Here is a 17,207-nt window from a genome sequence, read left to right as displayed (position 1 = left end):
TGCTTTAGTCATTCCTAGGAAGACAGAACTTTGGGTGCTTTGCTCTGTGAAGCATCAAGCCCAGAGGCTAGAACTGAGATGACTGTACTTTGATTCTACTTTCTTCATAATTAACTTCAGTACACTGAATAGAATTCAGTGTAGTGTTAGCAGGGATAATTTTATGTTATCACAACTATCTGGACAATTTTAAATAAATCATCCTGTACAGCGTATGTTTGGGCATTTGTTTGACGCTGTGCTTTGGTGGTTTAGAAACGCATGAGTGAACTGGAGCTTAAAGAAAAAGAACTCAACAAGCTAAAGCAAGAAAGTGACCAGCTAGTGCTCAACCAGCACCCTGCTTCAGACAAAATCGAGGTGAGTCAGACTGTGTGATTTCACTTGCTTGTTTAGCTTCTTTCTTCCCTTGCTACATGGGGAAAGTTCTCGGTGAAAGTCTGCAAATGAAATACTGCATTTTGACCTGAGAAGCATTTGCTTGCCAAAAAGCGTGTCCATTTTTATCCAGCTGTATGAGCAGCTCTACTAAACATTACTACCTTCCGCTACAAACCTGGCCAAACAACGGCAAGTATCTTAAGAGCTATGAGGAGAGCTCTCATTGCTCTCAGATTTGATGATAGATGCATGTAAAAATTAGTATGAGGTTTAGGGACTTGTCTGAGTGTATTGAAATTGCAGTATCTCTTTTGAGTTGACTACAGTGCAGCAGAATTTGCAGTAGGAAGGCATCTTGTCATTCTCCTGCTAACTTAGTAGACATGTTTTGAAGAAAGCCACACCCTTTGTTGAGGGTTTATATTTAATCCAGGTGCAAATACTTTCTACAGCTGAAATTCATAGTGCGTTTCTGCAGCTTAGCCAAGACATTTTTGCTTTCACAGCTTGGTGTACATTTACTTTTCAATTACAAAGGCTTCAACAACTGGGAAAATCTGATTTTATTACAAAACGCTGTAGTTCTTTTAGTTTTAAGAGTGCATAAGAACCCTGAAACTGAAAGAAGCTAATAGAAGGAGAGAAAAAAAAAAAGAGTTCTTTCTGCTCTTCAGCATCTTTGCTGTGTTAACTGTTATCATGTTGTGTAAAATCACCATTCTTATTTAATCTGTGGTCAGTTTCTGCCTTAAAGGAAAGATCCTTGTAAGCTCCAGCAGTGAAATTGTGTGTAATTCTCTAAAGAATGTACATGAGGACTACTTAAGAAGTTTGAATTTAAAAACAGCCATCATAAAACAAAAATCATGTTTAACAGTGTTCCTTGGAAGGAGAACATGACAATTTGCAATTGAAATATTTTATTTATACTACCGTTTGTGCATTTCACCCCTTTTTGTTCATGTACTTCGGGCTTTATGCTGATCAAACAAAATTCAAGTCATGAACAAATTTCTTTGTGCATCCCACAAACAAGTATTTAACTTATCTGAGTTAAGTAGATGCTTAGAAGTTGGGGAACTATTTGCATGAGTTACATTATTCTGGTGTGTATGAATTTGTTTTAGCAGATTTTGCATTTTGGTTTGTGGAGCCTGAATAGTTTTGCTTGAGTCTAGGAGACTCAAGATCACTCAAGATTGGAGAGAGATCAGTGTGGTGGATTCAGTTCTGTATATTACTGTTTTTGTTAGGCCTACATGGATACATTACAAACTCAGTGGAGCTGGATTCTTCAGATCACCAAATGCATTGATGTTCATCTGAAAGAGAATGCGGCTTACTTTCAGGTAAGTAGTGATGTGGAGAATTCACACTACTTTTGTTAAAAGTGTGAATCCCATCATAGATTTGTTTTTTTGGGTTTTTTTTTTTTTTTTTTCCTAAATACGTACACAGTTAGGCAGAACACACTGTTACCGTGTTGTAAATGCTACCATTTTGCCAGATTGAGTTGGGATTTCTTATGAAAGGAATCCATTGATTTTTAGCAGACATTTTTAAAGAGCTGTGTACAACTGAAATCACAACTTTTCTCCTGTAGTTCTTTGAAGAGGCCCAAGCTACAGAGTGCTACCTGAAAAACTTACAAGACTCCATCAGAAAGAAGTTCATCTGTGATAAGAGCATGTCACTGCAATCTTTGCTGGAGCAGATAAAAGAGCTGGAGGTACTGTCACACCCACCTGACAGGTTATGTTACGCTTTCTTTGGAAATCAGTTGCTTGCTTCAGACACCAAATGTAAACCCAGGTGTATTGCAGTGTTTATACACAGCACTGTATGAACTTGAAACCATAATGGTGTATTCCTGCCCATTTCTTAGGGAAGCCTACAAATGGTTTGGTGTTATTTTAATTTGTATGATACTGTTTGGGAACTCTGATTTCTTTTTAAATTTGAAATGAACCCCACGAATTCCCAAGTTTCTGACATGCTAACAAATCAAAAAAGGAAAGACTTTCATTCACAGGTGGTAGAATAGATTTTGCCTGAAAGGGTAAGTGCATTTAATAAATGATTCATCATGTCACTGTATCACTGTAGTCTCTTTGAAAGGAATTAACATTTTTAGCTAACAATTTGCTTGTCATGAATTAGGCACTAGCATTCCAAAGTGAATATACTGAAGAAGAAATGGTTGGTGATGTAAAAGGGCAATTGATTATGTCAAGTTTGAGAGTGTAGTTACTACTTTTTGGTTGGCGTTCATGTTCTAATACGTTCTTTCCATTTATTCCTGTTTCTCACACATCCCTTTAATCACATTGCAGATCTGTATGAAAAGCCTGCTTTGCAAGTTTTGCAAACTTTGCAGCTCTGCTGAGCTGCAAAGATACTTAGTTTGATGTTTCTCTTCTCTATTTTTTAAAACTGCAGTTTTACATTATAGGCCAGGCTCATCCCACTGGAGCTAAATGAAGTTATGCCTGCTATGAGCTCCAGATGTATCCCCCTCTAAATAAAACACTGGGAACTAGATATGGCTTCTTTTTAGGATGAATTTTTAACATACAGTTAATCTTTGCAGAATGAACGAGAGAGAATTCTTGAATACAAGAGGCAAGTGCAGAGTTTGGTGAATAAATCCAAGAAGATTGTACAGCTGAAGCCACGTAACCCAGACTACCGGAGTAACAAGCCCATTATTCTCAAGGCTCTGTGTGACTACAAACAGGATCTGGTATTGTATCCCTTTTGGCTGGGAATGAACATCATATAAGCTAGAACATGGCAAATGATTTAGTAAACAAACTATTGAGCTGATAGGTGTAACCCCTTCGCTTTCAGTTAGCGTTTAAATTTCTTCAACAAAAAAGCTCTCACTTTCTTGCAGTTATGAATAAAGAAGCAAGGTTCTGGTTGGTTAATAAGTCTAGTCAAAATTATCATTGTTGGTCCAATAAATAGCATTAATACTTATAGTTCAAATTAGCACAGAAAAGTCTTATTGATAATAGGGTTAAAATTTACACTGATGCTTCCCAGCAGCTATCCCTTTTTTTTGGTGATTGCTCACCTTTCCAGTGTCCCTGTGGGTCCTTAGGTCAACACTTCATCTAACAAAAGGTGAGGAATGTACAGTGAGTCATGGGTATCCCCAGTTTTTTCCTGGATGGAGTATGAAATTGATGATGGTGGCTTTTCTTCCCCCTCAGTTCTGGGGCTCCTTGGCTTTATTTCTGTATTTTTTCTTAAGAGTAGGCTTAGATGTGTGTTCTGCTCACATGCTCTTTCTCTTCACTGGTTCCTAATTACCCAAATTTTCTGTTCTTTTAATCTGTAAAACTTATTTTAGCTGATTCACTAGGTTGTGCTTCTGTAGTGACCAGTCATTGACCACTGTGATTTGTGTTTATGATCTGGGGTTTCTGCTATCTGCTCTGTGTCTGCACTCTTCCATACCACATTTTATTCCAGAGTCACAGAAGCTGAGTCCACATGGAGTAACTGCTTGTTACTGTAAGCAAAACCAAACAAATTTAGGCAATGGTTGCTTGACTGCTTGGCTATTGCTTTTACTTTACGCAGGCTACATTCTGCTCAGATGAAGGTAGACTCTAGTCTGGAGCCCCCTGCGTGCTCAGATCAGTGCAAAGCCCGTGGCCTTTTACTAGTGATCTCAAAAATGGTATTTGCTGGCTGTAAAGGTGTGATGCAGGTTAGGTCCTGTCAGGATAGATGATAGGAGGAGCCTCTCTGTCTTGGATGTGAGTGGGTTGTAACCTGCACTGTTGTCCATAACCATGGCCGCACCGTGTCAGGATTTCTGGCAGCGGGGGCGGGTGGATCTAGCTCTGCTGCATTCACTCCCAGTCTCATCTCAAATACAGATGCAGTACTAAGCATCCTCATGCCTCCAGCTCACTGGCTTGCAGCCATACATGGTTGCATAGCTTACTGTGACCATGTGTCCACATTCAGTCTTTGATGTTTGTCATGGCGAGCCCCAAGTCTGATGATCAGCTGGACTGGCAGCTGCTCCGAGAGTTCTATGGCTCCCAGTTGGTTTTCTTGGGTTTCTTCACATGGAAACCAGATTCAGGGAGAAGGGATTGATCTGAACTGATCTCTTGCCCCAGCGTGAAGCCAAGATGCATGCTCAGACCTGGCAGCCGGGAAGGCCTCCTCCCATTTCTGTGCTCTAGATGCATCCTCCTTGTCTGCCTCTCCTAGAAACCCCACCTTACTTAACTGAATCAAAACAAAATGTTGTTTTGTGTTCCTTACAGAAAACAGTGCGCAAAGGAGATGAATGTATTCTGAAGGATAATAACGAGCGCAGCAAGTGGCTGGTGACCGGCCCTGGAGGAGTAGATATGCTGGTGCCATCTGTTAGTCTTATCATCCCACCCCCTAATCCACTAGCAGTGGATCTTGCTACCAAGTGAGTTGTTGCCTGGGTTTGGACTCCTACCACTGGGAGCAGATGGAAAAGTTCCCTCAGAATAGAAGCCAATCACAAAATCTGGTCTGTGCCTTGATCAGAGTGCCCTGCCCCGCCCCGCCAAGGGTGGGGGATTAAGGTCTAGACCCTTGAATTGAAGAAATTCACTTCAGTGAATCTTGCTGAGAGCTAGGTTGGGATCTAAAAATATTTAAAACTTAACTTTTACAAGGTTTTTCTCATTTCTAATAACGAAAGTAATGAATAAATTAATTTCCAACATTTTTTCAAGTAGAGAACAAACCTTAACACGTTCCACATCTGGTGGATGTTTCTTGGGCTGATTTGTAGCTATGCTACAAGGGCAGATGCATTTTGACCATGGAATTTCTTTTCTCATCTCAGAATTGAGCAGTACTATGAAGCTATTTTAGCTTTATGGAACCAGCTGTACATCAACATGAAGAGTCTGGTGTCTTGGCATTATTGCATGATCGACATTGAGAAAATCAGAGCAATGACTATTGCCAAGGTAAGACTCCAGCTGGCCTTACCTGTAGTCCGGGAACATCCATGGACTGACCCCTCCTGTCCCAAAGAGTGCTTGCTGTGTGACGTGCAGATGTATGTTCTCCAACACCATGGGCCTGCCTTTTGCTGGGTTGCACAAGCAGTTACATATGGAAGTTGTTGTTTTATTAAAGGAGAAGCAAAATGCTTTCCCATTCAAACATGGTATGAATAACTGGGAAGATTAGCTAAGGGCATTTATTACATACTTGCTGTACTTGGTCCCATTATGCAAGTGCATGGGTAGACAGAGTAAGAAGTAGAATTTCAAACTATTCTTAAGTGATGAAATTATTATAACAAGAATAGATTACCTCAAAGGGCACTTTTAGCATCATACCTTTAGAGGCAGCCTGGGTAGATTTTGTTGTAAAATGTGATTCCTTTGGGTTTTTTATATAGGTGTATTAGTTTATTCCTTAATGATTAACTAGTCATAAGCCTTCCCCAATTGCTTTGTTCAAAATTCTCTTCTTCCTCACTTCAGCTGAAAACAATGCGTAAGGAAGATTACCAAAAAATAATAACCGACCTGGAGATCCATTATCAAGAATTCCTGAGGAACAGCCAAGGCTCAGAGATGTTTGGTGATGAAGACAAACGAAAGATCCAAACTCAGTTCACTGATGCTCAGAAGCACTACCAAACCCTGATCATACAACTGCCCAATCAACCACGGCAGCCACAACCAGGTCTGTTTTTTGTAGAGAATGGACTGCTTGGGTTTCTTCATTTGCGGAGTAGGGGGTGGTGGTGGTGCGTTCTTTTTGTGTGAGCCATGTTCTCATAAATATGTGAATGGAAACATGTTCAAGAATTTTACTGCTGTCTCCCAGCATAACAAAACTGGCCCAGCACAGGGAAGAGCATGTTTTGTTCTTCCTTCCTTTAGTGTGAATCTGGGAACAGTTCTCCAAGGTTCAAGAGTTTCCTGGGAAAATTAGAGGAATTTAGTCAGTCTGATACATTTTCAGTTATTGGGAAGCAAAATCTCACTGTTGCATTTGAGGAAGCAAGTTTGTGTTTTTGTGAAGGAGAGATTTCATTCCTTGAAACAGCTGAGGGCCCAGATCTTCTACCTGTTCTCAGTTCTACAGATCAACTCAATGTTTAGGTCACTTGGGCAGTACATTGGCTTCCTATACATAGGTGCTCAGTTCTCTGGCAGTTGACATTTACCCAATTCATTTTACAGTCATCCCAACTGAGAGCTGTCCTGTGGGTTCCTCAAACACCATTATTGTTAATGAGAGAAACCGAGAACATGACAAACAGGAGGCCTGGCTGCTCATGGAGCTTCAGAAACTTCGGCGTCAGATTGAAGCTTCTGAGATTCAGATGGTTCAAAGAGCTCCTCTTGGAGTGGATCAAGGGGCTGTGCATGACTTTTCAGTCAGAATAAAGGATTTAGAGGTAACTGTGGATGTTTTTCTTTGAGTCTCAAGCTCAGTTTGACTGTGCTGCAGAGCATACTGCAGCTGCATTTCTGATCAGCTGGGAAGGACACATATCCTGCGCAGAAAACTCTGTTGGAAGCTAACCATGATGATTTGGATTGGAGTTTAGCTCCTAAGTAGAAAATGTTGACTCCTGGATTTTAGAAGTCACATTCTGTCAAGCAAAGAATACAGAAAGCCTGACGTTAAGTGGACATGAGCTCATATTAAGCCTCATCCAGGTTAAAGCACTATTAAACCCCTTTTTGCATGGACCCCACTTTACCACCTGCCTCTGAAGTACTGTCTGTAGGATGCAGAGTGGATATGAGGCTTACAGGCTCTCTCCCTCTCCCAGTTCTTAAGATCTGAAGGAGACTGGAGAGAGAAAAGAGAACAGGTTCAGCACATGAGGAATTCCCCTGAGGCAGTGAGGTTGCAAAGGTCTCCAGAGCAGGACCTTGGCAGTCTGAGTGCAGTAAGCAGCTGGCAGTAAAGTGCTCTGCTTTGAGGAGAGCCAAGTTTCAGAGTGGAAGAGGTGCTCAAGGAGTCCACCTGTTGTGGACTGTGCAAAAAAGAAACCACCCAATGTTACTTACCTTGAAGAAAGCAAGCTCAGGCACTGCTTCAGTTCTTAGTCAAGCTGGTTAGATAACAGCAGACTCTTTGGATAAGGAGACCAATTGCATATGTGCTGTAGAATGATTGCTCAGCCACCAAAAATGTGTAAATCAGGCATTCTTTTTCCTTAGGGTGTGCAGAATGACTCTCAAATAATGGCAGAAACCCTCAATAAGCATAAGGACTTGCTGCCTAACTTCAGAGGCTGTGAAAAGTATGTGTACTTGCAGTCAGAGATAAATGCCCTGTTTCAAAAACTGGAAAATATTAATGGTGTTTCTGCTGGCTACTTAGACAGGTAAGAAAATTTAGGTTATAGCAATAAATAATTCACTTTCTTCCATAATTCTTAGTCCAGAAACCTGCCTTTTGTTACAAGTAGTGTAAAATTACACTTTTTTTTCCTACAAATGCTGTACATGTGGGTAGAAACAGACACTTACGTGAATTTCTTCTCTTTTCTGGAAGACGTTTTTTAAAAAAACATAACAATCATGGGTATCATTGAAGGTTCTTTTGTGTTGTCTATTCTCTTTAACTAGTGATCTGCAATTAATTAGAAATAATCACCTTTCCTGGCCAGTTCATAATGGATTTGTCTTGTATTATTTATTTTAGCTTGAATGCACTGAGGTGTCTGCTCCAGATTATTCTACAAACAGAGGATGTGATCAGAGTTTTTGAAGTCAGACTGTCTGAAGAGGAGACTGTTCCTTTGGATCTTGATAAAGTGGAGGCTTATCGGGCGTGCCTGAAGGTGAGAGGCCAAGGCCCAAGGACACAGTGAGGCAAAATTCATAGCTGCCAGCACTGGTCTATTGAACTGGGGGAAAACTCTTCTGAAACCACAGGAGATGGAAATGCTGATCCCGTTGTATTTAATCACATAGACATATGATGCTGTTGCAAATTATTGGAAGGAATGTACAGGTTACTACTTCCCCATCCCCTGGATGTTGCTGCCCCTATAGCAGAGCCAGTGGCATGGAAGGTCTCCATAATCCAATTCTGTACAACATTATCTGTGTTTATTTGTATCACTTATGAAGCTAGATTGGAAGGCAATGCCTCTTTTTTCTTGCAAAAAGGCTCTTTAATTGCCCTTTTTGTCATCTAGTTGTAAGAAGTAAATTTGAGTATTATTGTATGTGCCAGTTTTGCCGTAGAGTCCATTTCAAATCTTACAGTGAAAACTGTCCATCCTATACAACGGGAGAAGGCAAAGAGTAACTGCTTTGCTGAGCACAAAGTTGACATTGAGCTGGTCCTTTTGTGCACTGAATGCTTTGGGAGGGTGGGGACTCTTTCATTCTTTCCTGTTCTCAGGTGTAGTAGGGAAAAAGTGTTTAGTGGCACAAAAGGAGCACAACTAGGTTACCCTTTTATCATGTTAAATGAGAGCTGCAGTTCAGTTGCTGGGAGTTGTTCTTAGCTGGTGTAAATTTGAGCTACACCAAAAAAAAATGCTTGAGCATATTATTGAAGGATGCAGTCATCCCTGTGAGTGGCAAATGCAAGGCCTGCACTGTGTATGCCATTTGGTGATACCCCACAATATGTATGTGCACGCAAACGTGTGAGGTTAAAGAAACATCTCCATGGAATATGCTTATAAAAATGTAAACAGGAAAAAAAAAAAGTGCCGATTTTTAGATAATATTTAACAATTTAATAATATGCCAATCCTGAGGCTTGATTCCATAGCTGTTGCAAATGCAGGAATCTTTTATACTGCAGTGAGATTTTCTAGTCATTTGTTTCTAGGAACAAGCAAGGCAGGCTCTTCCCTTTCTTTTTGGTAACTACTGTACGTAGTTCTGAGAAACTCAAATGTTAGCTACAGAATATGACAGCAGAGGGCTTCGGTTTAACAAATTATTTATGAGCGAATCTAATTTTAAACACATTTTTAAGTCAAACTGTTCACCAAAGTAGGTGTTTCACTTTAAATATATTTAAAGTCCAGCTGACATCAGTGTACATACCTTACTGAATTAATTAAAAGCAATATCTTTAGATCCAAACACAATGTGCATGCTGTGGATGGTTAAATTTGAGTATCCTCGCAAGAATAAAATGTATGACAGTATTTTGTTTTTTCTCCAGAAAATGAAAGCAGACCTAAACATGAAGAAGTCACTACTGAATGCCCTGGAAAATGAGCTGCAGAAAACACTTCAGATTCACTCACAGTCTTGCCAGTCATATACCCTGTATGACATGGACATTGGAAAGTTCTGTGATAAAGTTACCCAGCTAATAGACCGTTGGCAGAGAGCTGATAAACAGATAGATAACAGGTTTGCTCGTATTTCCTAATAGTGCCTTCCTTATTGCTGTTGCTACTAAGATCATGTTAACAGTGTGTCTGAGAGAGCTGATGAGCAATAGTCTTCATGTCCTGAGGACAGGTGATGACTGCAGTAAGACAGAGCAACTGTGAATAGGTTGAACATACTTTAAAAGGTATCCTGCAAGACCAAGCAGGAAAATGTAGTTAGTTATGTAAATGCCTAACCTATGTGCTAAGGAGTTCTTCAAATTATTTTTTTCTTTATTCTTGCTAATGTTCTTGGATTATGAACTTCCAGTCAGCATTTTCCCCCTCAAACAAAGAAACCCTGCTTATTCTTGAATATCCTATAACTGAGGGTTAAAAAATTAACACTAAGAATTAAGTAAAAAAAATCCCAACAATTTTTTTCTAATATTTATTGAACTGAAGGCATATTCTGATTGTTTTGGGTTTTGGGATGTTTTGTTTTGTTCTGTTTTTACTTCAGGCCTTTACTTCAAAATCCAGTGCTATTAAGAGTAACTGACTGATTGCTGGTCATTTTGGTGAAAACTGAGAACAAGAGTACTGAAGTCAGTCAACTTGATTATTACCACTGCAGGGTTTCATCCATCCTTCACTTAGATGACGAGAAAGTGCCAGCCTCTGTGTATTGCAGAGTTACTCAAAAGCGAGGCACTAAAAAAATGTTGAGTGACTAAAACCCAGTACAATTATCATTTTATTTGAAATCTTTATTCAGAACCTTCTTTCCGAGCTTCCCGTAGTTTTACCTTGTTTATTACTGTGTCTTATTTCTGAAAAATCTTTTAAAGAGAGAGAAGGAGAATGCACTTTCCATTTTGACAGTTTCCTCTGTTTTTTTTCTAGATCATGGGATTTAGAAAGGCAGATCAAACAGCTGAAAACTTACCGAGATCTCTACCAGGCTCTGTGCAAATGGATCTGCGATGTCAAGCGCAGGCAGGATTCTATTGAATCCACAAAGCTGTGTGACTGCAACACTATCATGAGATATCTACATGATCAGAAGGTATGCAGTACCTGAATTAGCTGTCTTTGATTATCTGGATTTAAAATTGTTTTGCTAGTCAGAAAATATCAGTAACAATGCAGTCTGCAATACAGTGGCCTGTTCTGAATTATAAAGTACGCAAGCTACCAAAACCCACCACGTGTAGAAGGCAGGAGAGAGAAAATATTATTATCCTCATTACTTTCTGTCAGCACTGCTGTAGATTATAAACAAGACCATTTTTGGCTCTTACACGATGACTGACACTTTTACACATCAGCTTTGAATTAATTTAAGGGACTGTATGACGGTGCAACTTATGGGACAAATTATAGCATGAAAATAAACAGCGAGGAAATACATCTAAGCAAAGGAACTCCTCTCTCCTCAGCGCTGGGGGCTGTCCAGTACTAGGTGTTCTTTCTGAGAACAACCTTCTCATGCACAGAGACCTTGCTGTTGTAAAAACTGCACAGCTACAGGTCATTTCAGGTCTCAGCCTCTGGGGTTGCAGTGGTCTGGTACTGCAGGTGCCTACTGATGGAGCCAGCAGGCACAGGAGGAAGTACTGATAAATCTTGAGGGAGTGCTTCACAGCTTTTTATTCTTTTTTCTTTTTTTTCTTGACAGAACTTGCACAGTGAAATCTGTGGGAAGCGAGACAAAGTTGAGGAGCTTCTCAAGCACGCAGATCAGTGTTCTGCTGCAATTAAGGTACTTGGATTTCAGCATTTTTATGGGGTGTGGTTTTTCATGGTCAGGTGCATCCCATTGTCTCTGCTCTGCTGGCAGGTGAAATGTTGGCTCTCTGATGTGTGTGTGCGGAAACTGCTGGTGTAAAGCACTTGTGTGTACAGCATATAATGAAAACAATTTGTGTACTTGCCATCTGAAGACTACAGGACAATGCAGGAGATAGCAGTGAGAGCTTCTCTTCAGGAGAGTCAAAGAAAGCTTCCTTCTAGCCAGACCAAACTTTCCAGTTCACATGTTAAAAAATAAGGAAGCAGAGAACAGATTGGTAGTTTAGGAATTGGGTCTGTTAAGGATTTGGTCTAGGAGGCAAGACAAATGCAGATTAGCAGGAGGAGTGATGTGCAATGGCCATGAAAACCAAGAACATATAGGGAATGGTTTATGTGGTCTCTGCATTTTTATGTCACCCCGAGATCCATGCTTTCTCCAGCTCCGTCTTACTTTCTGTGACAAAGATCTTGCTGTATACATGACGTGGTGTATGTGATATGAGAGGCAGAGACAGTTATTTCTGATGAAGTTTTGGTTGATAACAGTACCTAGTCCAGTTGCTTCCATGAACCTTTTTCACCACTGGGTAGCAGTCAACTAAGGGAAACACAGGTCTTCCCTTTTTTGTAAAATGTTTTTTTTTCTCTTTTTCACTTTGTTACTGTCTTCCATGAGTCTACACAGTGGTACTGGAACTGATGTGCTTCTGTTTATGCTAGAGGGTCCTCTGTACATGGTCAGGGATATAAACAAGGGAAAATGTACCTTTTTTTATTAAAAACCAAAACAACCCCAAAACTTTCTTTGCATTTTGGGAAATCCAGATTCCCAGAGAGTTCCTTGGCACTTGCTAAAGGGGTCTTGACTTCCCCTGTTGTTTTACAGGATTATGAGCTACAGGTTGCTTCCTACAGTTCTGGATTAGAAACATTGCTCAACATACCTATCAAGAAGAGTGTTGTTCAGTCTCCTGCAGTGCTGATTCTACAAGAGGTATCTTTCTTTCCTCCCCGTCAATCTTTTTAAATACATTTGTTTGTCCATGTGAGTCATATCCAGCTGAATTCTAATAATTTAACACTGTCACTGGTAATGTGTGCTAAGCACATAAGTACAAGGAATTGGTGCAGAATAGTTGCTGTGTTGTAAAATCATACTTGGGCTCGTTTAGACAATAGATTAGCCCTCAGGAATTTACCTCATTCCTTTTCAATGTCCATTGCATACATATCGTGAGAAAGTAAGATTCATGCCCCAGGTGGTTTAGTCACTTTCAACCTGGGAATTAACTACTATTAAAAGTTTAACTTGGGTTACTTGCGACTGTTAGACAGGAAGACCATGATGAACCAGGGGATGAAGCCTTGGCTTTAATATCTTCACTCATGGGGGAAAATAATCTTGAAAAAGGTGGTGTGGGTTTATCAGAAGAGAGAATTTGTACATTTGGAGTCCCCAGAAAGTCATGTGAATTTGCGAGGAGAATTTGCTTTTTGCTTTGTCAAGTGATGTGTTTTCTCAAAGTGGATTGAAATTCTTTAAATGATCTGAGACATCAGTATGTTCATATCTAACTCTGTAGTACAAGCTGCTGACAATCCTCTTTCTTTTCAAGGCTAGCGAGGCTCAGTCTCGCTACATAGAGCTTCTTACAAGATCAGGAGACTATTACAGATTCTTAAGCGAAATGTTGAAGAGCATGGAGGACTTGAAGGTAATCTGACTCTCTTATTTTCTTTACCTTCTGTTACTACCACAGGTTAGCAAGCTATCACTGATCAAAAGCTTTCTGCTTATGTACACTGCAAAACGCTCCACAAAACTAAATCCTGAGCTCAGTGGTGTCCAGTTAAGGAGGCATATAAGGAATTTCGTGCATCTTTTGTCAAAAAGCATAGTGCTTTGCAAAGTTACCTCCAATGTCATGTGTGAGGTGGAGAACATTTGCCTTCTTGGTAAATAGGAGGTGCTTATCACAGCATGTGAGAGATCCTTCTCTGCATCCATCACAGCCTTGACCTCAGTGAGAGTACAGTTACCTCACTGCTGAAAACTTGCTCCTCATGGTTAAGAGGCCACACCTCGTCTCAGGCCATATCTAAAGTGTTTCGAATGGAGTAACTCCTGATTTGATACAGCTCAGTGGAAACAGAGAGGCCCTTTTAAGAGGTCACACGTATGGAATATGAAGCACCTGTGGAGGTTCTGAAGATGGCTATTCAATGCTTTGCTGGTGAACTCTTGGTACATCAGATTTCACTATCTGTATTGCATCTCCCTCCCCCCATCAAGTACCATTTCCCCTCTGAAAGTCATTATGCTGATCTCTGAATAAGGTTTGACTCTGGATAAATAAGGATTCCAGAGTTTGCCTTGATGGCATTAAATAAAAAAGGATTTTGAGCTCTCATTCAAGCAGAGAAAAACATACTTTGTAAGTTGTCAATATTAGAAATGTATATTGTATTGCACATGATGATTTTGAAACACTTGTCACAAGTGCTTATGCGTTTTTTGTTGTTTTTTTTTTTTTGCTATGATTTTGCAGATGAAAAACACCAAAATTGAACTTCTGGAAGAAGAACTCAGGCTTGCCAGGGATTCAAATTCAGAGACAAGCAACAAACATAAATTCCTGGAGCAAAATCTGCAGAAGTACCAGATGGACATTTCTCAGCTGAAGGCAAAGCTGATGAGTTTGGAGGAGATGAAAAGACAAGCTGAAATGGATGGAAATTCTGCTAAGCAAAACCTGGACAAATGCTATGCCCAAATAAAGGATCTAAATGACAGAATAACCAGGCTGACTTATGAGACTGAAGATGAGAAAAGGAAAAGGAAGTTGCTGGAGGATCGATATGAACAGCAGAAGAATGACTATGACCAGCTGCAGAAAACAAGACAAAATGAGAAAGACAGCCTTGGTTGGCAAAAATTAGAGTCTGAGAAGGTCATCAAGGAGAAGGAGTACGAGATAGAAAGATTAAGGGTTCTTCTTCAGGATGAAGGCACACGGAAGAGGGAATATGAAAATGAGCTGGCTAAGGTAAGAAACCAGTTTAGCGAGGAGATGAGTAATTTAAAGAACAAGTATGAAACAGAAATTAATATTAAGAAGACCACAATCCAGCAGATAGCTGCACAGAAAGATGATGATGCAAAAGGCCTCAGAGCCCAGGTTGACAGACTGACAAGAGAAAACAGAGACCTTAAGGATGAGATTGTGAGGCTGAATGATGCCATTCTGCAAACCACAGATCAACGGAGGAGAGCAGAAGAAGATGCTCTTCAGCACAAGGCTTGCAGTTCTGAGGTGTCACAGCAAAAGCATCAGTTAGAGCTGGAGCTGAAACAGATCATTCAGCTTCGTGGTGAAGACAACTCAAGGTACAAGCAGGCTCTTGAGGAGGCTGCCTCGACTATTCAGGATAAAACTAAGGAGCTGGAAAGGCTAAAGGTGCAGCTTCAGGAAGAGGCTAAAAGCCGATGGGAACTTGAAAATGAATTGGCTAAGGTAAGGAACAGTTATGATGAGGAAATTATTAGTTTAAAGAACAAATATGAAACTGAGATTAATATCACAAAGACCACAATTCACCAGGTCACCATGCAAAAGGAAGAGGATACAAATAATTATAGAACACAGCTCGATAATGCCATGAGAGAAAATAGGAATTTGTGTGAGGAAATTAGGAGACTGAAGAATACAATAAGTCAGACAACAGACAATCTGCGGAAAATAGAAGAGAATGCTCAGCAGCAGAAGGCAGCTGGCTCAGAGCTTTCTCAGAAGAAACAGCAGCTGGAGATTGAGCTAAAACAAGTCATTCAGAGGCACTCGGACGAAAGCATGCGGTACAAACAGTCACTTGATGATGCTTCTAAGACCATTAAGGAAAGAAACAAAGAGATCGAAAGGCTGAGAAAGTTGCTGGATGTAGAAACAAGTCAGAGAAAAGAACTAGAGGATGAGAACAGTCAGTTAAAAAGAGTCCAGTTTGACCTGCAGAAAGCAAACACGAGTGCTACTGAGACAATTAACAAGCTGAGGATCCAAGAGCAGGAACTGGCCAGACTGAAAATTGACTATGAAAGAGTTTCGCAAGAGAAAAAAGGCAGGGATCAAGAAAGTGCAAAGTTCCAGAACACTGTAAAAGACTTGCAGATTCAGAAACATAAGCTGGAGGAGGAACTTTGCAGGCAGAATAAAAATGTAATGGAGGAGACGTCCAGGAGGAAGAAACTGGAGGAGGAAATAGAAGGCATGAGGAGATCTCTCAGAGAGCAATCGGTTAAAATAACTAATCTCACACAGCAGATAGAGGAAGTGTCTATCGTAAAAAAGAGGAATGAAGATGATCTTAGACACCAAAGAGAAGTATTAGATGGTCATGTGAGAGAGAAGCAGAGGTACATGGAGGAGATAAGAAAATACACATCTGATATTGAGACTTTACGCCGTCAGTTGGTCCAAGAACAGGAGCAATTAAAACAGGCTCACCTACGATACGAGCACTTACAGAAAACCTCTGAGGAAAAAAGCAAAAACTTGAACGAGTGCAAAATAGAAATTGAAAGGCTTCAGTCTCTCACCGAGAACCTAACCAAGGAACACTTGTTACTGGAGGAAGAGCTGCGAAATGTTAGATTGGAGTACGATGACATCAGAATGGTCAGAAATGAAGTTGATGAGAAAAATACTGCCATTGCTGAACTAAAGAATCAGCTTCAGATGAGCAGCAAGCAAACCCTGGAACTTCAGGGGTTGATTAATGATTTACAGAAAGAAAGGGAAAAATTGAGACAGGAAATTGAAAAATTCCAAAAGCAAGCTCTAGAGGTATTCACACATATTTTGATCCCAGCTTTACTGTCTCTCAGATATATAATTAACTGCAGTGTCCATTTGAATCGACTTAATTCACACTTCGCTGTTTAAGTTCACTGTACTTGTAACTAATACCCCTTTATGGCCCTTCCCGTTGTTCATTTTTAAACAAAAATGGCAGGATTTGGCCACTTTCTTAGCCTCTTTGTGGGAGCTGTGCTAGGGAGCTGTAAGCTGTCCTACTGTCTAGATGAGCCTTGTCCTCAACCCTTGCCCCAGGAGAAACCCTGGGTCTGTGCCAGTCTCCACCAAACCATTCTAGGGGAAGATGAGAGTACACGGAGTACCACTGTGCTTTAGCTGTACCCTGCTGGCTGGCTGCTTCCCCGGGCTCTTTCAGCCAGGATGGGTTAAAGCAGTCCTTTGAGGTTGACCTGGGTGCTGTCACAAACTAAACCAGCTAAAAACCCCAGAACCAACAAGCTGTCAAAGTGCTGCTTAGCTAGGTAAGGCGTTTACTACAGGTGAGGATTAAAGATCATGTTGTCGGCTGTACTTAAGGTACTTAAAGCCTACATTTCATTGACTGTTTGGGACATTTATGTTCCTAAGTCACTAAGGGCGTTTGCAAACTTTACTACTGGCCCTTATTTCTTAAACTTGAGGTGACAGCGTAAACAAGTTAAAGAAAACATTTTTTCGTGTTCCATTCTTCTGCCTGGTTTCTTGTCTAGAGATCTACTGTTTTAAATATATGCAAGTGAGCACTTGTGAAAATGCTTCTTTGCTTTTCCCTAACTTGCCCTTTGTATTTCTTTTCTCGTTCCCATTCTCAGCTGTTCTTCCCTTTATTCAGTTTTTCTTTA

At 40.4% G+C, this 17,207-nt stretch overlaps 1 protein-coding gene across 3 annotated transcripts in view; it reads left to right on the top strand.

The window, feature by feature from the left end:
• The window catches only part of LOC121085449 (desmoplakin), a 39,959-nt gene that overhangs the window by 18,165 nt on the left and 4,587 nt on the right, over positions 1-17,207 (top strand). The window contains exons 8-23 of one of the 3 annotated variants that reach the window (XM_040588119.1): positions 256-360; positions 1,635-1,730; positions 1,985-2,110; positions 2,972-3,124; positions 4,674-4,828; positions 5,234-5,360; positions 5,886-6,090; positions 6,594-6,811; positions 7,587-7,753; positions 8,074-8,212; positions 9,562-9,755; positions 10,622-10,784; positions 11,397-11,480; positions 12,399-12,506; positions 13,129-13,227; positions 14,062-16,353. In XM_040588119.1, the coding sequence (XP_040444053.1) occupies positions 256-360; positions 1,635-1,730; positions 1,985-2,110; positions 2,972-3,124; positions 4,674-4,828; positions 5,234-5,360; positions 5,886-6,090; positions 6,594-6,811; positions 7,587-7,753; positions 8,074-8,212; positions 9,562-9,755; positions 10,622-10,784; positions 11,397-11,480; positions 12,399-12,506; positions 13,129-13,227; positions 14,062-16,353 (4,431 nt within the window). The remainder of the gene's footprint in view (positions 1-255; positions 361-1,634; positions 1,731-1,984; positions 2,111-2,971; positions 3,125-4,673; positions 4,829-5,233; positions 5,361-5,885; positions 6,091-6,593; positions 6,812-7,586; positions 7,754-8,073; positions 8,213-9,561; positions 9,756-10,621; positions 10,785-11,396; positions 11,481-12,398; positions 12,507-13,128; positions 13,228-14,061; positions 16,354-17,207) is intronic. The other 2 variants (XM_040588121.1, XM_040588120.1) reach the window with 2 other exon arrangements.

The sequence above is a fragment of the Falco naumanni genome, chromosome 3 (assembly GCF_017639655.2).
Source record: "Falco naumanni isolate bFalNau1 chromosome 3, bFalNau1.pat, whole genome shotgun sequence".
Taxonomy (NCBI): domain Eukaryota; kingdom Metazoa; phylum Chordata; class Aves; order Falconiformes; family Falconidae; genus Falco; species Falco naumanni.
Note: the sequence above shows the minus strand (reverse complement) of the source record. Positions and strands in the feature narration are given on the sequence as shown.